This window comes from Triturus cristatus, chromosome 7 (assembly GCF_964204655.1).
Source record: "Triturus cristatus chromosome 7, aTriCri1.1, whole genome shotgun sequence".
Lineage (NCBI taxonomy): Eukaryota > Metazoa > Chordata > Amphibia > Caudata > Salamandridae > Triturus > Triturus cristatus.
Genome location: NC_140590.1, coordinates 667,269,376 through 667,293,169, shown reverse-complemented (window position 1 = coordinate 667,293,169; position 23,794 = coordinate 667,269,376). Strand labels below are relative to the sequence as shown.

Here is a 23,794-nt window from a genome sequence, read left to right as displayed (position 1 = left end):
CTTTGCCATCCACGGAGACTAAGGCTAACATTCTGTACTATAAACATGGGCCAACCCATCTTCGACTCCTGCAGTCAACCTTGCTAATGCCAAGAGACATCCAGCCCCATTGACCACTCATTATTGTTCGCCAGAGAGCCTTGTCATGCAAGCTTCATCCTCATCCAGAGTGACTACTGGGAATTATTCTACTACTGTTGAGAATAGGGAAACGAAAAAGATAGAAGCCTGAGCCAAGACCATCTTTGTGGTTGGGAGACTTGCCCTCATGTCCATAAATGCCTCAAGGATACCCTCATAGTGATAGTGTGCTTTGCAAATAAAAATAAAAAGGTTATTGGAATGTTATGTTCACCCCCTCTGGGATGTGGCTGGCACACTAATCCCTAATCTCCAACAGGAACTTTAAGTCCACTTTGAAGACCACATCAGAGATGGGTATGCAGCATCATGCAATGTCATCCAGTCAGGTCTGAATACAACAGAATTGGTCGCCAGATCCATAGGAATGTCGATCGCTATTAAATCACATGCCGAGCTGAGAACCTCAGGATTCTCGTCTGTGTTGGAGCCACAGTGTCTCAGTCATCTAGGTGTCCGAGGTCCCTGCATGTTTCTGAGGTACTTTGCATGTTTCTGGGGTTCATGACGTCCTATTACTCTGCAAGAAGCCAGCATCGGCAGGCTGTGAGTCTCACTCACCTGGAGCTGCCTTCTCTTGGTGTCCTGGTTTCTTCTATTTGTTCCTCCAGCTCTAAAATAGCAATCACCTGCCTGAGAGTTTGCAGCTGATTTATAAAGCTACACTGCATCTAGTCAAGTTCAGACTTTTTTCTGTTTATTTTTACTTTTACATCATGGCTATCTCTTCCTTTGTTTCTTCCTCATTTTCCACATCATTATAGTTCCCGTTGTGATATTTCATGTCATTTCCTGTTCATGTTCTTTTGCTATATAACAGCTTCAGTCTGGTTCGTGGATGTATCACAACAAAGATGTGCTCCTCTAGTTGTTTCCTCGCACCCTCCACTTGCTGATCCTAACTCTTCACTACCAAAGAATTCCATTTTTATGTTCCTGATTTCTGGTTTTCTTCATTCATGTCTTTGAAGTCTTCATCCATCAATGATGTTTGTTATGCCTTTGGCTTTTTCTTCCTGAGAAGGAGGCAGTTTTCAGAGGAAACTTGCCTACCACATATTCCAGTATGTGTTGACATTGTGGCTTCGGGAAATGGTTGCCCTTACCTCGGGCAGCAGAAGAATCGTATCCAGATTGTAGATATATAAATCTGGCTAGAACAGTCAAATGACAATCATGAACTTCCCCTTCGAAGGCACAGCGTTGTTCAAGGAGAAGGCTTAATCAGCCTTGGAACGTTTTGAGACCTGTTCAGCTACTGCATGTTCCTTTGATCTTCAGACACAAAGGAAAGTGTGTCAGTGATTTTGGAAGTTTCAGGGCTTTGTGAGAAGTCTCGACATCTGCCAAAGCCAAGAGGCTCTCACACAGCAACAAGGGAAAAAACCCATAGGTTGTGTAAAGGGGCAATGACGTCTAGCCCTACAGGCTACTACTACCTCCTCCTTTGCGTCTTCTGCAAGGAAGCAGCTCTAGATTTCTCTTCTTGGCCCATTTGAGACATGTTTTCCTTTTTCCACAGGCCATAATTTCGAGCCAGTGGTTCTTCAAATTGTGTAAAATGGGTATTTTCTAGTCTTCCAACAGTAGCACCCCCTGGGCTCCTCCTCCTCGGTCAGACCTTGCGCAGGAACACCTCCTCCGACTACAACAGGTCTCCGCCTTGCTTGTGAAAGGCGCAGTGGAGTTGGTGTCAGAACAGGTAATTGGTCAACAATGCCATTTCATGTTCCAAAGAAGGATGCAGTCTTTGCATGGTCCTGGAGCTCAGGATCTTGTATATGTTCCTTTGCAATGAGGCGTTGAAGGTGCTGCCCCTTCCACAGGTTTTTTTGGCACTCAAACTTGGATAGTGGATGGTGTTACCGACCCCGGAGTCCTAGATGAAGCACCTGTGGATTGTGATGGTCTCGACTCACTGTCAATTAGTGTTCTTTCTCTTCGGTCTAACATCAGTACCATGGATCTTTACAAAGGCGATGTTGGTTTTGGCAGTCCATCTCAGGAAGTTGTGAAAACCAATGTTTCCCTACTTGGAAATTGACTTCTGAAAAGCAGCACTCCAAAGTTGGTACTGTGACATCTGTTGCCAGTGGTATCCCTCCTGTGTGACTTGGGTTTTCTATTAGTGTGCTCAGAGCTCACCTGAAGCCCTCTGAAACCCTACTGCTAATAGGAGCAGTACTGAATACCACCTTGGGCCGAGCCTTCCACCCCAGCAGAGTGTGTTGGATATTCATGCTCTTCTCCCATGAGTACAGGAAGGTGCTCAGATTGCAGTCCTTTGTGTCCTTTGCCTGTTAGGGCTTCTTGCAATGTCCTGGTCACAGAAGCTCACCTGCAAATGAGGCTCTTCAGTGGTGTCTTCGCAGGCAGCAGTTTCAGCATGGGGGACACCATACAGATTCCATTATGGTTTCCAGGCACACTGCAACGGAGCTTGCCTGGTTGGGTTTGGAGGAAAACCAGGAGAACCTTTACTGAAGAATGCTCTTCCTACCCCCTCCACTGTAGGGTGGGGTTATTACCTGGAGGAGTTGAAATCTTGACAGACACTATGGCTGCATTGTGGTATATCAGCAAGCAAGGGAAGTAGGATCTCAGTCTCTTTCATTGGGAAGCTGAAGGCTGTAGTGCTGGGCACATAATGTAGTTGATGGCCAATAATCATAGGGAGCTCTTTGCCATTCATTCCAGTTCACATTGCCCAATGTTCTTTGCTTTCCAGTATCCAAGACAGGGAACATTACGGGACATTTTTCAGTTTAAGTAGAGCTTTCCTATCCACTACGCATTCCGTCTCATGCCCCTGATTCTTGAGTTTTGAAAAAGCATTGCAAACACCCAGGTCAAGTCATTTTAGGGGCCCGGATTGGCCTAGAAATGTGTTGTTCGCAGACCTACTGCACCTCTCCCTGTATGCCCCTACCTCTCAGGGTTCTCTCCCAGTTAGATGGTCTAGTTCCTCACCTGCACATCCAGAGCCTAGGCCTTCATGTGTGGAGATTGAGCTGTAACACCTCAATGCCTTTTACCTACCTGATGATGTGGTCAATGTGCTCTTATCCACCTGACATTCTTCCTACAAGTCTATTTATTTTGGGAGAAGGCACAGATTTGTCGCTTGGTGCACTGAGCTACAAGTTGACCCATTGAAAGCATGTCTGTCTGACATTTATTTATTTATCCATTTGTAAACCGCTTGGCTACACCACTGGTGTGTCCCCGCGCTAGAAGCAGCCTTTCAGTGAGGCAGCTGAGAAACTCTAAGCGAAAAGCTAGAGGCATGTGACAGTAGTTCTAGTGGATCCACTCTGGTTTGATAGTGGGAACAGCCCCAAGTCTTTAGATTTTTGCGAAAGGTGGTTTCACAGGGTTCTGCTCTTATGTCTGTAGGCAATGTGTTCCAGGTCTTGGCTGCTAGATATCTAAAGGAGCGTGCACCCATCCTCGCTTGCTGTATTCTCGGCACAGTCACCAGTGCCCTGCCTTTGGATTTTAGGTTCCGGCTTGGTGTATAAGATGTAATCAATGATTGAAAATACAGTGGACCCTTTTTTGACAGGATTCGGTGGCAGTAACACATTGCCTTAAACATAATTCTCTTCTCCACAGGTCGCCAGTGGAAGCTTGCCAAGGCCTTCGTTGTGGATGTTCTTTTTGAAAGGTTCAACACTAGGCGGGCTGCCGCGTTTTGTATCGACTGGAGTTTTGTCAGCCCTTTTTTGGACGCACCCAGATATAGAACATTGCCATAGTCCATCTGGGAGGTGACCAAGGCATGTACTATCGTTTTCCTTGCATTGGTGGGTAATAGGTCAAGGAGTGTCCTCAGGACTTTAAGGGTCCCGAAACATTTCCCCGTCATCTTCCGGATTTGGCTGCCAAATGTCAGTTTGGAGTCAAACCACACTCCGAGGTTTTTTACTTCTACTTTCGGAGTTGGAAGTTGACCTAACGTCTCAGGCCACCATGCAGATGTCCAAATGGTTTGGGCTTTTCCCACGATCAACACCTCTGTTTAGTTTCCATTGAGTTTCAAGCAATGGTTGGACATCCACGCTGCTACATCCTCCAGACATTGGGAGAATTGGTGGACTGTCTGTTCCGGGTTCTGAGACAACGCGACAATCAGCTGAGTATCGCCAGCATATGACACGATGGTCACGTTATGACCTTCCACTACCTCTGCAAGTGGTCCCACCTATAAATTGAATAGCCAAGGGGCTTAGGATTGATCCCTGTGGGAATCCCTGTGACAGGGAAATACTCTTGGATGTATGCTTGTGTTGTACGACTTGAGAGCTCTACAAGGAGAGAAAAGTTGTCATCTAGCGCGGAGTGGAGCCCCTAACGCTGCATGTCTCTAATCTTTGGAGGAGGAGACCACGGGAGACGGTATCAAAAGCCGCACCTAGATCCAAAAGGATCAGTGCAGCCGTCTGCCCTTCATCCGCATATTGTCTGTGTTTTGGTGGCCAAAAGCAGCGCCAACTCCGTTTAGTGCGCAGCTCTGAAACCTGATTGAAATAGGTCATTCTTGTTGATATGATTAGTTAGCTGCTTATTACTTTCTCTGCAAATTTTGCAAAGAAAGATAGTAACAAGATGGGGCGAAGATTTTCTAGCACAGAGTGATCTTTTGACGCCTTTTTTGACGGCTGTTTTTTAGTGGACGTACTGTCGCTTGCTTCCATTTATGGGGAACTTCTCCCAGCTGAAAGGTGCGTGCAATGAGCTCAGAGATATAACGCATAATGATGTTTCCTCCCTGCATTAGGATCTCGGGGCGAGCTGGGTCTAGTGGGGATCCGGATTTAATTCCGCTAGCTTTGCTCTTCAGCTCTTCTAACTCCGGCACATTCTCAAGTTTGCGCTTTTTCTGGCACAGGAGACGGTCCTGGGGATATGGTGAAAGGGTACCTGGCAGCCTTCCCAGCTTTCTTCTGCCTCCCTGGTCAACCATCCCTGTTCAACACCTCCTTTGTTTTACAAATCAGGAAGGTCTGACCAGTATGTTTCCTCCACTCTTTTATGTCACTGTGGGATCTTTCCCTGGTTCTTGTCTTTTTAATGGAGTCACCTTACAAACCCATTCATTGTCTCGCTTTACCTTTCTAGACTATTTTATGCTTCCATACACATCATTTTAACTGACAAGTTAGAGCCGCTTTCCTCCTAAAGGTGGTGAACCTTTTCCATCGGAAAAGGGAAGGGCTGAAGGGTCAAAGAAAGCACTGCAGAGCTGATGTGTACATTTGATCAAAAGATTTACTGTTTTGAAACTTTCACAACATGCTGCGCAGCGGGCAGACATTTAGATAGCCATTAGTATGGCGGGCGGATCGCCACCGCCTGAACGGCGGTGGCGATCTGCCCGCCATAATCACCACCCGCATAGAAATTACCCCCTGCCATATCAGTATGGCGGGGGTACCGTGGCGGACGGGAAGACCGTCCGCCACTTTTACGCCCGGTCGATGAGTCGACCGGGCGGAAACGGGTTGAATATGGTGGCGTTGTCTGCTAGACACTGCCATACATATTATTATGTTGATGGTAAGCAGCCGTTCGCCGCCACGGAAAGGCATGCGGAGTTTGAAGTTGGGGGTCCGTTGCGGGCCCCCAGGATGTTGGGGGGGGTGGTGGGGCACATGTGGGGTACCTATGGTACCCCCCTGCATTTGCATGCACAACATGGCAGGCACCGCGCGGTGCCTGCCACGTTGTGCATGCAAATGCACAACATGCATTTTTGACATTGCGGCGGGTGCTGCTGAAAGCACCCACCGCCGCAATGTTAATAATGCGGGATGCGCTCCCCAGTGTGGCGGGCGCATCCTAATTTCACATGCGGGACCGCCGCATGCATTGCGGGCGGTCCCATTTCCCAGGGCTATGGCGGGCGGACAAAGTCCGCCCGCCATACTAATGGACCCCTTAGTGAACTGACCCTTGTTTGTGTCAGTTAGAGATGGAGAGACTCTGCTCCCAAAAAGTCCTTACCTCAGAATTATTAAAACCAAGTGGTCACCACTCATTGCGAACCACCTTAAGATACATTGGTCTTACAATAACACCTAACTATTATTCTATGCTTGATTTAAAGACATTGCGAAGCTCTCATGCCTGTGCATCCACATGAAGTAATAAACTAATGGGTGCCATACGCTTGAAATATCTCAGAGAATAACAAGGAGGTTAAAGATGGCAGCTAACAAGTTTGCTTTCAGCTGTTAAATTTGAAAGTGTCATGATTTACATTGAAAATAGTAAATACACTTCTGGGATTTTGTATTGTGGGTCATTGAAAGCCTTTGTAAGTAGTCAAGTGCAACACTGATAAATATCTATTTCTCTGTTTAAATGTTAAATTCCCCAATTTTAGGACTGTTGAGGCAAATGTTGTGGCGTAAAGAGCTCACTGCACCTTTATTATGATTGTTCTTAACTACTTAACTTTGGGCTAAAGGGGCCTATTTTCAATGCTTACAGTTGGACTTAGTCACTGTGTTAAGCATCAAACTCTCCTTTGTCACAGGTCAATATAGATTTAGATATGGTGAACTGTTTTGTGAGGATATTGGAATTTTAGTATTCATACTCATTCCTGAATATTTGAATCTGAATATTTGGATTTTGTTGCTAACTTTCTGAATGTATTGAGCGGAACATTTTCTTCATATACAAGTTGCTCTACAGAAAAAGCCTTAGAATTTCACAAAACTGAATTAATGGTTTAAGTGTCTTTTCACTTCAAAGAAACTGTCATCAAACATTTGATTGTAGTAAAAAAGTACACATTGCTATGACACAAAATGTAGCATTTATCGGCGGTAATGACTATTTGTACAGGTGCAGATGGGTGAATACTCACAGACTGAAGGTACCAATCCTGTTAATTTTGTTGGCTATTGTCCCCAAACCAACCCTCTCTGGCCTGAAATTACACTGCAAGAACATCTTGAGGTTTTTGGAGCCATCAAAGGAATGACTGCAAGTGATCTGAAGGACGTTATAAAACGGTAATCTTTTATCCAGCAGTTATTTTTCTATTTGAACGATCTTCACCGATGGAAAATAATGCCTTTACGTTTTCGCTGAAATGGTGGGCTTTAGTTCAGTATGTAACTTGATTGTAAATATTTATATAACTTTCAAAAGGTTATTTAAATCATTATTTTCACATGGCAAAATATTTTCATGCAAACAACTAGCTACTGGGCCAGGAGAACCTCAATCCCATGTTTTTCTGCTTTAGATTATTGTAAAATTATCAGTTAACTCTATATCTTGCTGCACAAGTGCTACTCCCATACTCTCGATTTCAAGAAACTCCAAGTGATACATATGTGAAGGATTCAAGGGTGTTTGGCATCTTGCATTGTGTTTCTTGGCTGACATCAAAATAATGAGGTGACTTGGAGAACAGTCACAGGAATTAGTGTCCAAAGTCATTCAGCCTGGCTGAGTAGGAGGCACAATAGTCAATTCATTCCAAAACCCAGAAGGCGGGCAGGCTATACAAGTGTACGGATGGTGATTAGAAAGGCATTGTGAATGAGTTCCTACTCCAGACTGTACCCAATTACATATCAGGAAAGTTGAGATTTTAGTATTCCAGATGGACTCTTAAACTCTCCTGTCTGTTCATAAACCACTAAGATCATAGGCTTAGGGCAGTGGCTTCTATTATTGCAGTTTTACCATCATAAAGCTCCAACACACATTAACATATTTTATAGGTTAAATCACTATCTTGTTCTGGAGATTTTGGAGAATCTGACCTATGTCTGAATTATGTTTGTAATGCGCCTCTGCAGAGTATACTTTCATATCCCTGATTCATATCCCAACAGAAAGTATCTAAGTATATGGTAGAGAATGACGATTCTCCAATTATCATACAGAGAGAATCTTGATTTCATTAAAGACAACGGAGGCTGACATTATGCAATAACTTTTATTGCTGCCCAAGATATGCAGCCCTTCAAAGTGTAACCATTACATCACAAATAAAACATTCCAAACAGCATAGCAAAGCGCCATAGCAACCAAGTAACTTCCTCTTTAGAGCTGCGAAACGTTAAGACAACTTCATCCGCGTTGAACGATGATCTGGATTTACAAGGAAGTTGAATCTAGAAAAAAGAACATAAAATTGAAAAGCAACAAGGTCAAAGATAAACAACCACCAGGGAGCGGTGGGAGGGATAATGTCAGCCTCCGTTGTCTTTAATGAAATCAAGATTCTCTCTGTATGATAATTGGAGAATCGTCATTTCATTACAAGACCGGAGGCTACATTATGCAAGTTTAAAGCTTTGCAATGCTATGTTGCTTACATGTTCTACAGGCTTAAGGTAAAATTTAACAAAGGTTGAAGCATTTGACCAATCAGCTGCTTTGAGGATATCAGAAAGTGAACCTCCACCCCAGAAAACCTTGCTAGCCATAGCTCCAATTTCCGACATTTGAGTAGAAAGAAAATTTCGATTTTTTTTTTTAAAAAACAGAGGCTCCGATTATGTGCTATCCCTTTTAACGGCGAGCAGCATGGTACCACAATAACAGAACATAGACACATACAACATCATATCCCTTCTGAAATGTAGACTTTTTGATACTGAATAACGTTGATTTTTAATCTTCAAACCGAAGAATTTGTCAAAACCTTTCCACTCGTCAACAAACTTCTTAAAAACGTTTTGAGAACTTTTGCTACTCCACACTTTTGGGGTATAACAAGCTTCTAAATCTATCCTTTTGAACCTGATCAACAAAGAAAAAAAGCATTAACTTTCCCTTCAAAATCTATTCCCTAAAATTCCTTTTCAAGCTATTCATTTCATATTTGAAAGAAACAACAAATTGTCATGAAGATGATACTGTATACACTTTTTAAACATCTTACCACATCTTTCACCGGCGTTCCTCCAGGACAGGAAATTAGTGGGCTAACCCACACCCCTGTATCTTTGGTAAAATCTTGTTTTTCTTTCCACCAGAGTTTTAAAAAAAATCATAGTTTTATGTCAAGACCAAAAGCTCAGGTTATGTGCAAGTTCAAAGACCTTTCGCAATACATTCAGAAGAATGCACAATTGGCTTCAAATTAAATTTTGCAAACAGACACATTAGACCAGTCTGCAGAATGTAAAATATCTTCTAACTGTCCTCCAATTACATATGGCTTTGATGCCATCGGACCCTTTGAAGAATAAGCTACAAGCAGATCCACATTGATACCTGCTTCTTTATCGCACAATTTACACATCTTACCTCTCTTATTCACTATTCATACTCTGATACTTTGCATCACTTAAGGCCTAGGATGATCCCAGAAAGCCACATACTCTACAACTTTTGATAAAGTTTCTGTTCTCCTAGTTATGTTGAAAATACCCTTTCTGGCACATAATACCTATTACACAAATTAAATGTTTTAACATCCGACACCATTATTTAAATGAAACTCGAAACAGTAAAATTGTCAATTTCCACAAGAAATGCTTCAATGTCAAACCAACATTTTACGGCCAGTCCATCTGGCCAACAAACTCACAACACATGAATACTTTTGTTCTGAAGATCCCTTAAAACAAATGCTTTTCATCAGTTTGCAAACCAAATCATTCCTTCTAACCGAGATTCCATTTACTAAATTATGACCTGCTGCAATAGCTGATCTATATACATTCCTTGCAACTCAAATCTTTGGTAAATAGTTTTGTCAAACAAATTCACAATCTGAACTACAAGTGCTCACAGGAATCCCAAACCCTGTTCGATACACCAACTATTCCAAGAGCTCAAAGTTGAACAATAACCTTTTATTTTGTTTGCCCATGCATCCTTGACCAAATCTGATGTTTCTCAAGAAAAACCTCTGGCTCACCAGGACCCTGAAATCCTCCTTACAACCAGCTGAAGCTTACCCGCTTGAACCATTTCAATTAATTCCTCCTACATATTCTACAACAGAGAGGGAAACTGAAGCAAACAAGAACAGGACTTGTACTGACATTCCTATCACAAGACAGGCCTGGTCTCTCGCCATCTGTTACAAACCCCCCAGAATCATTGAAAATAAAGGAAAAGCTTATCCGCTTTTAACTCGCCAAGTCTGTAAAATGGCATTAAATGCGTCTGCTTCTGATATGGTCCCCAACTGTAAAAACCTATACAGGTGTTTCATCAACCTGAATGCAAAAAGGTGTGTGATCATAGGACCTCTACTTGCTATCAATCTCAGAAGCATTTTCATATCATCCACTCGCTTGAATCCAGCAAATACATTCATTCCTAGTCTTCCTTCAAATTCATTCTTCGTGGCTCATCTGTGATGGTGTATACAATAATAACCTGGTAACTCCAGACAACTGATGGTCAAGGACTGCTGTTCCCTGGTTCATTTTCCTCCAGTTGTCAAGAGTCAATTTGTTGAACCCCCATCCTTGCTGACTTGCATCTGATTCTAATACCATCTCTAGTCTGTCTTCAAACATCACCTTGCCTTTCCAGGCTTTCATTCTCCTTATCCACCAAAACAGCTCCTCCATCGCTTCTAAAATCCTTGTAACATAATGATGTTACTAACAACCTTCCTGAAGAAGTTCTACCTTTAACCTCTGTAAAGAGGGGTAATTCAGACGCCCAGGAACATAGCCAGAATCATTGAGGATAAGACATATGATTCTAGCTAGGTTCTTCCATGGATCTTTGTCCCTTGCTCAATAATTTCCCCAATTCTTTCCTTTCTTGTCGAATCTTCTCTGAACGAAGACGCAGTATAGAACTCTTTGAATCCATTACAAATCCTAAAAACTCTACCTTTTTCCCTTGCTCCCTCACTAATTTTTCCCTGTTAACAATGTACCCTAACTCCTCAAAGAGAGAAACTGTTTTTGACATCAACAAAGTTAAATCTAGAGCCATCAGCCAAATAACGTCAAAATAGACGATCAGTCTGGCACCTCTTTGACACAGATAGCCCATAACAGCTCTCAAAAATGAGCAACAAACTGGCACACAACAGAGACCAAAGGATAAACCAATAAACTGCCACAACATGTCCATCCAACCAAAACCAAGTATGCTGATGATCCTCATGAAGTTGAATTGTAAATTGTAGATCCAGTCTCACTATCCAATCCTGTGCTCTGAGAATATCCCTTTGTAGGTCCATTTTGAAATGACACTATATTACCCACTAGTTTAAATCTATCATATTTATCACCAGCCTCAAACCAGAAACCTTCATCCATTTACTATCCCTTTTTACCAGGAACATATTGCTCACAAAAACTGCCTCTGTTAAAGAAATGTCTTCTGTTGCTCCTTTCTCTAACATACTCTGTATTTCTCTAGTTGCCAAAACCTTCTCTTGCTGAGAAATTCTTATCTGTTGTGGTAAATGAACCTGGATTGGTCTCTACAAAAATTATATTCTGTAACCAGCCACAGCTTCCAGTACTCAAGTGCCTGATCTTATTCTCTTCTATGCATTCAAATGAAATCTCAACCTGCCTCCTACACCTAGCAGAGAACAATTGGAAAGGAAAGTTACACTCATCTGAGGTAATATCCCAATTTTTTCTCTGCCACGATTATCCTTTGCTCTGAACCCTCTTCCTTGCTGAGGCTAGAACCCCGTTGCTGGCTAAAGACCTTCTCTAGAGTGAGATTGTTGTTCTTGATAATCACCTTGAGATGCGAAATGACCAAGACCTGGGCAGCAACTTTTTATTAGTCAAATCCTAATAAACCCATCCTCAAGAAATGCTCTAATAACACTCAAAACTTTGGACCATCCTCCCCATAGAGATATATATATATATTTTTTTTCTCCATTCAGCAGTTGTAGGTGAATTAGCATTGCCAGTTAACTAAACAATATGTTTACTCCTTTCCATAAGACAATCAATGTCAGTGGATTCTCCGGTGGTTAAAACCTCTTTTGTCCTATAGCAAATTCCAGTGACAGGGCCCACTACAGTGTGTAGCTTCTTTTTGGCACATCTCTAAAGATTATTTTAGCTCTTTATTCTGGGCTTTTCCCATTTTAAGCATGCAGTTGGCCATCATTGCATTCAAGTCTGGGGTTAGCCTCCATTCACCCCCCGCCAACGCCTTCTCCCCCTCCCTGGTCCCCAACGTTCAGAACTCAACACATTCTTCTCCTCTTCCTCCAGAGTTTTTCTTATTCTTGAATGTACACACTTGGCCACACAGTCTCTAGTCTGCCATTCTCTGGATCTAGGATGATGAATACCCCCAGGCTGTCTCCAACATCTGCGTTCCTACCATCCATCCCAATATCCCCAACCCCTGAATTGTTGTCAAACAAATCTATATTGAGATTGTGATGATCTTTCAAAACAAACACATCTTTCAAGAAACCAATATTACAAACCAACAGCAGCCTCTCTAACATATATTTCAGTTTGACATCTAGAGGGTGATCTTTCCTGTTATCCTTCCTTGTGTCTTGGGTGGATCTAATATTAAATCAACAACAAGAGAGCAAGGGTTTTTATAGGGGAACACTCCCAGTCCCCTGCGAGATTAATCAATAATCAATTGAGGGAGTTGCTCCAAACCAAGGGATAAATGAGATATGAAAGAAAGGAGAAGGAAGAGTAAAAAGTTTTTCCTTTTTTAGAAGAACCCTCACACACCAACCTGGTTGGTGACATGCTTCATCGTCTGGTTCCCACCCGAGTAGCCGAATGCCGCTCAGGTGTGCTTCAACGCCTGATTACAGCGGTGCAGGTTATTCGGTGACAAAAGTGCAAGTGCGTGAATGGAAAAGTGAGTTAAACTTGTCTTTATTGTTCCCTAAATTTTAATATGGAGCAATAAAACAAGATTAAAAGACAAGGCGCCATATGTATGTGGGCTAATACCGGACGGTAACGGCCAAAAATCGGTAAATTTCCCGTTACCGACCGGTATTTAGCCCTTTGCGATGTAAGAGGCTGGATTTAAGGATTCGGTAATTTACCGATTCGTTATTTTAAGGAATCGGTCAAATACCGATTCCTTAATTTAAGGAATCGGTAAATTACCGAATCCTTAAATCCTATGTAGGGAGCACTCAAGTGAGTGCATTTTTGGTTTAAGGATTCGTTATTTACCACCAACTACAGGTTGGTGGTAAATACCGAATACCTTTTAAAAAGCAATTTTGTGCTTTTTTAAAAGTGCCATGTGGCAGACTTACATGCCCTTAGGGCATTTATGTGCACCACATGTGCACACATGCACGATTCAGGGGTGCAACAGGGTGTCAATGTGACACCCTGCCACCCTTGAATAAGCTCCCCCTATTACCGAATCGGTATTTACCGAATCGGTAATAGTGAATGGCTTCCCATTAAATGAATGGGAAGGTATTCCTTATTACCGAATCAGTAAAATTTACAGATTTTTTACCTACATTCTATTTACCGATTCTTAAATACCGAATGGGTAAAATTCGGTATTTAGGAATCGGTAAATAGAAATGACCTACATATGGCCCAAGATGAGAAGCCTGAGTAGGTTAGATTGACCTAGGGCATCTGGACAGTGAAATTTGTGAGACAAGACACGGTCTACATGTTTCAGCCTTTTAACGACAATGCTAGGCTTTCTTCAGGACCAAATTCGTTAGACGAGGGGTATGCACGTGCTAAGGTGCACCCGTCTCTGATCACACATATAACATAACGCGTACTTACAGTGCGCTTTTCAGCCTTCTGTGAAAGGTACAGTATATATCCTCTGGATTCCGTGCGGATGGCTCCGAGGTAGGATGGCGGGCAGTCCGGTTTGACGACGGTTTGACAATAACCGACACCCCCCGCCCGCCACGGTTTGCATAGGGCCAGACTGATTGTAGTCTATTATATACTGTACCGTCTTCAAGACATACAGTTGTTTGTAAAACAAGTCCCTCTAATCGTGTTCAGTAGTTAACTCGAACCAAAGTAATCGAGTATTGAAAACACAAAAAGGGCCTTACGAATAGGCTCCTATAATGATAGAGTAAAAACCTCTGTCTCCGTTCAATATAAAGGAGTAACTCAAGCCTGACGACCTCAATCAGAAAGGCAGAAGTCTCTTTCCGAAGTATCTTCCCGAAGTTAGAGAGAGTTATGATGAACTGAACCTCCAAAAGAGCAAGTTATAAATGACTCGTCGTCTCCAAATCGTCCCGTAAACAGCAGCTAGAAGGTGCTGTCGCATCTATTTCCCTAGCATTTGAGGCGTTTGAGGAATTGTTTTCTATTGCTTTAGATTAATTTCCCTCCTTATATACTTTTGGAATAGATGTTTTCACCTATGATTTGTAGGCTCTTTTGTGTACCCTCCATCATGGTGTTTTATTGTCTCTGAATGTACCCCTTACATTTCTGTTTCACATTAAAAATTGTGTACTCATGAAAAGATATATACCTGTGTTTTTCTAATTGTTCTGCTGAATATTCATATCTGAAAGAAACACGTTAGTGTTAGATTCCTTACCTTAGAATATCCCCAGGCGTCAGAATGTATCTTGAAAGTGTTTGCTAGCAGTACCTCTGTGCGTCAGTAGGTGGTGCCGTGCGGCTCCGAGTCCTTCGCTGGCATCGTATGCGCCGAGATGACATCACGGAGACTACTTAGGCGGCACCCATGCGCGCTGACGTCAGTTCTTTCTTTTTCCACGCCAGTAAGCGCAGATCCGGTTAGAGCAAGTACCTTAGTCATTTTATTACCACAGTTTTGAGACTTTTTGTCTCCTGTAAGTTTGAGTCTACTCTACTGCACGTAGGGATGCCTGGTTTTAAGTCTTGTGGGGCCTGCCGTCGCAATATGCCGGTGGCGGACCCCCACTGCGTCTGTCTCTACTGCCTGGAGAGCGACCACGACTCCCAGGCCTGTATGGACTGTCTGGCCATGGCCCCGATGGCCTTGAGCAAGCAGCGCCGGAAGCTGCTTGAGGTCTCGTCCCCGTGCCATTCGCGGTCCAGGGGCTGCTCCAGAGAACGCTCGCGGGGCCACCATCATCGCTCCTCGGACTCCAAGTCTTCACCCTCGGATTCGGATAAGAGACGATACAAAAAGATGTCGAAGAAGCGTTGTTGCTCTCCGATGTCCCCCAGTTGGTCCCCGGATGCGGACGAGGGGGACAGGGGCTCCGCCCCTGCGGCTCCATCGGAGTCCTGGAGTCCCACGGCCTACCCAGCTTATCCGGATCCGTCGGCGACTCCCGCTCAGGTGCAAGAATTTCTTGCTACCATGGACCACCTGTTTAGGCATCGGGCTCCCGCCGGCGTGCCCCGCGGTCCTGTGTCAGGATCCTGTCGGGCCGTTGGCGCCGCCGGCGACTCCGGTGCTGCAGGATCCAACACCTCTGGCTCCGGCCACGGCGCCACAAGGTCCCGCGCTGCCGGCTCTGGCCCCAGTGCCACCCTCAGCTCTGGCGCCGCAGTGGATGCCCTTTCTTCCGCCCCTGCCCAGGTTCCAGGACAATTTTGTCCCTGCCTGGGATCTGCGTTGCCCTGTCCGGCGCTGTTTGTTCGTTCCCCGGTCCTTGCCCTGCCGCCGCAGTCTGTATCATATACGGCGGAGGTGGAGGACGACTGGGAGGGGTCCAAGAACCCTCTTGCTCATCAGTGTGACTCTGAGTATGACTGGGCAGACGAGTTAGAGGAGGCCGGCGGCCTGGATGTCTTCTCTGATGCGGGGTTTGCCTCTCCTCTTCCTACCATGGACGAGGGTGCTTCTTACATGGTGGTGCTCCGTCGGGCAGCTGAAGTCCTCAACCTTGATCTCGCTATGGTGGCCCTAAAAACTAATCTCACTGATGTGCTCCAGACGGCGTCCACTTCATCGGAGCCCCTGCTGCCATTTAATGATGCCCTCACTGACGTCTTACTGGGCACTTGGTCGCGGCCATCCACAGGGGCCCCTGTGGATAAGAACGCCGCCCTGCATCATCACCCAGCGCCGGGTGACCCTGCATTTCTGACCACTCATCCTACGCCCGAAAGCCTGGTCATCCAAGCTTCGACGTCCCAGAGTGCCTTTCCCACGGCTCCGCCGGATAAGGACTCTTAAGAAGCTGGAGCAGTACGGCAAGTGGTTGTTCTTTTCGGCCAGCTTAGGGCTGTAGTCGGTGAACACCGCCTGCCTCTTGGGCCGCTATTCCCACGCGGTGTGGGATACATATGCACAAGTGTTGCCTCAGTGTCCTGAAGAGACCCAAGCCGTGCTGTCCCAAGCTGTCGCCAAGGGTAAAGATGCAGCTAAGTTCGCCATTCGGTGTGGTTTGGACACCGCAGACTCACTAGGTAGAGCAATTGCTACGACTGTGGCGCATCGTTGCCACGCCTGGTTGAGATCTACCGGGTTCTTGACAGATGTCCAAAGTTCACTCATGGACATGCCCTTTGATGGCACTCGCCTGTTTGGCGATAAAGCAGACAGTGCGCTGCAGTGTTTTAAGGACTCGCGGGACACGGCAAAGTCCTTAGGTCTTTCCACGAAAAGCTCAGCCACTTCTGGTTTTCGTTCCTTTTGTGGTCGCGGAAAGGGCGCCCAGGCACGTTCCTTCAGCAAGCCTGTGCAGACCCAGCCTCAGCGCAGACGCGGTGTCCGCAGGGGCGGGTCTGGGAATCAGCGTGGGGGTCAGCCCACCTCCGCCCCCACTGCTTCTACCTCCAAACCTTCCTAATCCGAACTTTGGGGGGCCCCCCACGCCAATGGGTGGCAGGATCCGCAATCACCTCCCCCACTGGCAGGCTATCACATTGGACAAATGGGTGTTGCAGATCATCCGCAAGGGTTACTCCCTTCCCTTTCAGTCCACCCCTCCAGCCATGCCACCTCAGTACCACCGCATGTCGGGGGAACACTTGGCACTGCTCCAGCAGGAAGTCATGGCTCTCTTGGCCAAGGGGGCCATCAAGTGCGTTCCTGAGCCAGAAGTAGGGAGGGGTTGTTGTTCCCACTACTTTCTGGTCCCCAAGAAGGACAAAGGGGGTCTGCGTCTCATCTTGGACCTCCGGAACATCAACCGCTTCCTCCGGAAGGAGAAGTTCAAGATGTTGACTTTGGCTCAAGTCTTGTCTGCTCTCGATCCGCAAGACTGGATGGTAGCGTTGGACTTGCACGATGCCTATTTTCGTGACCCCGTCCTGCCAGCCCACCAACGTTACCTGCGGTTCATGGTAGGCCACAAGCACTTTCAGTTTACTGTGCTCTCCTTTGACCTTACCAGCACCCCTCGGGTGTTCACGAAAGTGATGGCGGTGGTCGCAGCTCATCTGCGCAGATCAGGGGTCTCAGTCTTCCCCAATCTCGACGACTAGTTGTTGAAGGTGGGCTCGCCCCAAACGGTCGTCTCCCACCTCCAGACTACGGCCAACCTCCTCCATTTGCTGGGGTTTTCCATCAATGTGCCGAAGTCGCACCTGATTCCCTCTCAGAAGCTCCAATTCATCGAAGCGGGTTCGGCGCAGTTTCGGGTCTATCCTCCCTAACAGCGGATCCAGGATATTCAGGCTATGATTCCGATCTTTAGCCTCTATCCCGGGTTTCAGTCAGGATGACCCTCCATCTCCTGGGCCTGATGGCCTCCTGCATCCTGCTAGTGCACCATGTCAGATGGCATATGCGGGCTCTGCCGTGGGACTTGAAGTTTGAGTGGCCACGGCATCAGGGCAACCTGTCCGATCATGTCCAGATCTCGGAGGGCACTGCACGTCACTTGCAGTGGTTGCTCACGAATCGCGATTGGGTCAATGGCAGATCCCTCTCCCTTCCTCAACCGGAGTTCACAGTGGTGACGGATGCGTCCCTCCTGGGATGGGGTGGCCACATGGGAGAGGCAGAGATCAGGGGCCTCTGGTCTCCAGCGGAATCCCGGCTCCATATCAACCTTCTGGAGCTCCGGGTGATCCGACTTGCTCTGAAAGCCTTCCTTCCCTCTGTCCATGGACAAGTGGTGCAGGTGTTCACAGACAACACCACCGTTGTCTGTGGTATTGCAACAAACAGGGTGGGTGGGGTCATGGACCCTATTTCAGGAGGCTCTGCACCTCTGGACATGGCTGGAACATCGGGGCATGTCTCTGGTGGTTCAACACCTGGCAGGTTCCCTGAACGCCAGGGCGGACAAACTCAGCCGCAGATGCATGATGGATCACGAATGGCGTCTGACCTCGGATGTGGTGCAAGGTCTCTTTCTGCAGTGGGGAGAGCCTTGGTTAGATCTATTCGCCATCGAAGAGGACGCGCAATGTCATCAATTCTGCGCGTTGGAATTTCTAAGGCAGCACTCGCTCGGAGATGCTTTTCGTCGCGAGTGGCGTTGCGGTCTCTTGTACGCCTTTCCGCCTTTACCACTTCTGCCCAGAGTGCTGAAGAAGATCAAGCCCGACCGGGCCCCAAGTCATTTTTGTGGCTCTGGATTGGGCAAGAAGAGTATGGTATCCCGTGCTACTCAGTCTGGCCATCTGTCCTCCGATCCGACTGCCTCTTCGGGAGGATCTTCTGTCGCAGAAGCAGGGGACGGTCCTTCACCCGAACCTGTCCAGCCTCCACCTCCATGCATGGAGATTGAGCGGCGACAGTTGACGGCTTTTGACCTTCCTGACGAAGTCTGTGATGTTATTTTGGCAGCCAGGCGTCCCTCCACTAAATCGGTATACTCCTGCAGGTGGAATAAATTAGTGGCATGGTGCACAGTGAAGGCTGTGGATCCCCTTTCTGCCCGTCTTTCGAAGTTCTTCTGTTCCTCCTTTCTCTGGCCCAGTGGGTCTCTGCTCTGGGCACTATCAATGGCTAGCTCTAGGTCATTTCTGGATTTTTAAGGCTTCCTGATCAGCCTTCTCTTTTCAAGTCCCCTGTTGTTTGTCGTTTCTTGAAAGGCATTACACACACGTTCACTCCGGTCCCCTTTATAATGCCTCAGTGGGACTTGAATCTTGTGGGTTACTTATTTGATGTGTGCTTCCTTTGAGCTGCTTCACACCTGTCCTTTACGTCTTCTCACCTTAAAGACTACTTTCCTGGTTGCTATCACCTCTGCTAGAAGAGTGAGTGAGCTCCAGACTCTTTCTTCTAAACTTCCTTTCCTTTCTGTTCATCCGGACAAGGTGGGGTTACGGACCCGTCCTTCTTTTCTGCCCAACGTTGTCACGCCTTTCCACATCGGGCAGACTATCACTTTGCCCACCTTCTTTCCGCCTCCGCATCCTTCGTAAGAGGAAGAGAGGCTCCACCGTCTGGACCCAAAACGTGCGCTCTCGTTCTATCTGAATCGCACACAACAGTTCCGGGTGGATGATCAACTCTTTGTTGGCTACGTGGGCACCAAGAAAGGTTGGGCTGTGCACAAACGAACCATCTCTTGGTGGGTCGTTCTGTGTATTAAAGCCTGTTACTCCTTGGCTAAAAAGGAGCCTCCTGTGGGGCTGTGTGTCCATTCTACTCTGGCGACAGCAGCCACTACTGCTCTGGGACAGGGAGTCCCTTTGCAGGATATCTGTCAGGCAGCTACGTGGTCCTCGCTGCATACCTTTACCAAGCAGTATGGCCTTGACAGCCAAGTCCGGAGAGACGGCTTCTTTGGCCGTTCTGTTCTTCGGGATTTTCTGGTGTGATCTTACTTTGCAGACCCACCACCGGTGTTGGTATTGCTGGGGTATCTATTCTAAGGTAAGGAATCTAACACTAAAGTGTATCTTTCAGATGGACAAGTTACTCACCTTCGGTAACGATATATCTGTAAGAAACATCAGTTAGTGTTAGATTCCTTACGGCCCCACCCATCCTCCCTTTTCTGCGAACTGTTTCGTAGGGTTAAGGTCATCCCCTTTAGGACCCTAGTTTTATGCACCAGTGGTCAGTGTCTTGCATGGCTCTGCGTTCCTGGCGCGGAAAGTCGTGTACAGAACTGATGTCAGTGCGCATGGGTGGCGCCTAAGTAGTCTCCGTGATGTCATCTCGGCGCATACGACGCCAGCGACGGATGCAGAGCCGCACGGCGCCACCTATTGACGCACAGAGGTACTGCTAGCGAAAACTTTCTGGATCCAGTCTGACGCCTGGGGATATTCTAAGGTAAGGAATCTAACACTAACTAAGGTTTCTTACAGATATATTGTTACCGAAGCTAAGTAACTTGTTCTTCATTTCATGAACAACTACATTAATGTTTAGATTTTTTCAAAGTTTAGTCACCAATTGGAGCGTAACATATAAGTAACACGTTTTTATGAAATCTGACTAAGATTAGTGAATAAAATCCCTTGTAGGCACCTTTATCTAACACTTGTTTATTTGCCCAAGCCTCCAAGGGTGTATTAGGTTTCCCACTGGTTTGTTACAGTATATGTGCAGGAGCACCAGGAGGAGAAGTGTAATCTCATGAATCTCAAAGAAATCCTTTATCCATAACTCTTCAAATTTCAAAACATATAATCCAGCCAACGCAATTCGTTCCAAAACACTCCTGAAACTTCTTCAGGGCTTTGAATTTCATTAAAGTTCTTACTCATCAATTGCAACAGAATTCCAGCATCATATGCTCCCACATTTCCAGGGCCTCATCCAGTCCCTCTGTTAATGTAAATGTATATCAGTATTTGTAAAGTGCGAACTACTCACCCTTACGGGTCTCAAGGCGCTGTGGGCCGTACTGGAAATTAAGTGAGCTATTGCCCAGAGTCACATGGTGCTGAGCTGAGCTGCCGCCGGAACCGGGGAGCGAACCGCTAACCCTGTGCTCCGAAGCCAGCTGCCCTGGCCGCTGCACCACACCTCTCCACAATCATCACTGCGATAAGCGTGTATCGTAGTCTCAAAACCAGACAGCACAGAGACTATAATACACACTTATCAGAATGGAAAACAGCGATTAGTTTGCCAAAAAACAGTCTCTAGAAACTCTAACTTAAAATATTCCCAATTCAACGTTCTGCACGACATACCTCACCCTTCATAGGCTCAACATCATGAGAAATAGCACAGACAAGCAATGCCCACGATGCGCAGCTCCAGATGCAGACTTTAAACACATGATGTGGGAGTGTCCGGCTTGGCTTGATTGCTGCCGTAAGGTAATTGGGATGCTATGCAAGGTCCTTGCACATACTATTCCTCTCACAATAGAGTATGTCTAGTAGGCCTGTTCACAAGACCCACGGCCCCAAAAATTGGCAATTGTTTTATAGACCTAGCTTTAGTCCTGGCAAAAAGACAGATAGGACTAAGATGGAAATCCTCCACGGGCCCGAACATTTTAGATCGAGAAAAAGATGTCACAGCCTGAAGGGCAGAAGAATGAGCTCTGATCAAAGAAGACAATAGAGGAGTGAGACATCATCCAATAGCAGACCTGTGGTCGGAGGTGTTAGGGGAGTGGGAGGCGACTCAGGCGAGGGATGTAGGTGACAAGGACAGTTCATCTGAAGCCTTATAGCCTACCACACGAACATGAATAAATATCACTGCTGACCCCGCCCCCATGAATTGCTTAAAGGGGAATGACAAATTGTACTGTTCCATTGATGCCCTCCATGTCTTGCCTCCAGCATTAGCTTACCCCTAGTACACACCTATAAATGTTAGTCAGCAGTACAAATGGACAGATGCCAGATAATCCTTATCGGAACCTCGAAGTGCTCTTGTTATTATTAAATTGTATGTGAAACAGTTATTTGTTATGTTAAAAAATAAGACATTGAAATATCAATTTAAGGACATTGAGAAGACTCCCACATTTGATGCGATACGCACAGGGCCTCGAATTTGCATCTAGAATCTAAAATAATTAACAGGATTGTTGTGCTTTGAATTGTTTACAAACTGATTAGAACCATTTCTGTAAATACAACTCTAAAGTTTGTTACATTTTATTGTTTAGAGGCCGAAAATGCTCATGTATACTTAATAAGTGAAAAATGTAATAAAAAGATATTTTGTTTTAAAGATTCGACTTCCACAAAACTGTGCACAGAATGGGTTGGTTTCTTCCCCGAACCAACAACAGAAGAAAGTATATCCTTTGCTATTGTTAATAGGAAAGGTTGCTGAGGTCCTTGATCATCCTTCATCATAAGTAGGATTTCATGACTCAGCACCCAACACCGGAGAGCTTGGTGATGCAGATGTCCACCAGTAGAGAAAGCATATCATCCTAATCACTCCTCCTGATGGGCAGTCAAACGCGTGAACACCTTTGGCAAGTGAATGTTCTCCTTGGCCAGCTTTGTTTTGAGTTTGACTAATACAAGCTGCCTGCTCGGTCGCTACACCCATGCCCTTTGGGACATGGCTGATGAGATCCTTCCAGTGGCCCCAGAAGCATGCCTTTTTAGCCCACATCATTCAGGGTGGTCAGGATGCAGCCAGATTCTTCATCCGATCAGGCCTAGACACAATGTATTATCTGGAAAGGCCTATGGTACCAAGCGTGGAACTCAGTTGGCACACATGCATGAGGTATACAGGCTTCTCTGGTGATGTCCAGCTCTACTTAATAGCCTTTCAGCAACTCCCACATGTTTTGTGAAGAGGCAGACTCAGACCTACACTGTTGTAAAGAGAGACAAGCTACAGTACCTTCTTTGGGCCTTTAAGCTTGGGTCTTTAAGCTCCAGTTAGGCAATCCCCACCCTAATAATTTTGCCCTTTTTGGGAATGTGCCAGGGGCTTGGTGTATTGACGTAAGACTTTACCGCCTGTTTCGAGGTGAGGCCATGGGCCCAATAGACAAGGACCTGGCGATCATTTATAGAGTTTATCCCAATCCTCCATGACTCAGCCCATAACTTCAGAACCCTTTTAGTGCACCCTTAGCAGCATTTGGCCATCCGGTAGGAGGCTGGATCAGCCTTTTTCTGCAGTTGTGGCAACACATTACATCTGACAGTTAAGTCCTGCCCACCACACCTGCCACCTAAATAGGATCACTTCTAGGCGGGCCAGTGGGTGTAGGCTCTTTAGCCAAAGGAGCCGTAGAGAGGGTGCTGGCCTCAAACTTTATTTCCTTTTTCTGAAGCTTCTGGTTACCCCCCGTGTCAAATTTTCTAGGTTAGGTGGACGCAGCTTCTCCCACCTGGCACCTAAGCTGTGGAATTCTCTCCCACTTTCCCTTAAGACTGAGTCTTGTCTTCTGCCTTTCAGGAAATTTCTGAAAACTCTGCTCTTTTCACATCCCCGTTAAGTTTCTCCTGCTTTGCCTTGGTAGTCTATCAGCGCCAGGAAACCTATGGTGACAGTGCGCTCAATAAATTCCCCTTAACATTAACATTAACATTAACATTAACATTAACAAGAAGGACTTAGGCCTCCATCCTATCCTACATCTTCATCCTCTCAATGCCTTCCTGTTTAAAGACAAATTCAAAATGTTTACCAGGACCAGATTCTTTCTGCCCTGGATTCCAGAGACTGAATAGTGGCACTGACCCTGCAGGGCACCTATTTTCACCCCCCCACCATTCCTATAGGCCCTCAGTCATTACCTGCACTTGAAGGTGGGCCATGAGCACTTTCAGCTTGCCTTGCTCATTTCTATCCTCATCAGTATACCTCGGGTGTTCACAAAGGTGAAGGGAGGTTGGAGGTACCGGTCTTCCCTACCTTGATGACTGGCTGTTGGAGGCAGGCTTGT

General features: G+C 45.9%; 1 protein-coding gene across 1 annotated transcript in view; it reads left to right on the top strand.

Moving 5' to 3' along the window:
- The window catches only part of LOC146810320 (cholesterol transporter ABCA5-like), a 1,540,893-nt gene that overhangs the window by 1,241,009 nt on the left and 276,090 nt on the right, over window positions 1-23,794 (top strand). Inside the window, exon 32 of the mRNA XM_085617316.1 lies at window positions 6,997-7,166. Coding sequence (XP_085473442.1) covers window positions 6,997-7,166 — 170 coding nt within the window. The remainder of the gene's footprint in view (window positions 1-6,996; window positions 7,167-23,794) is intronic.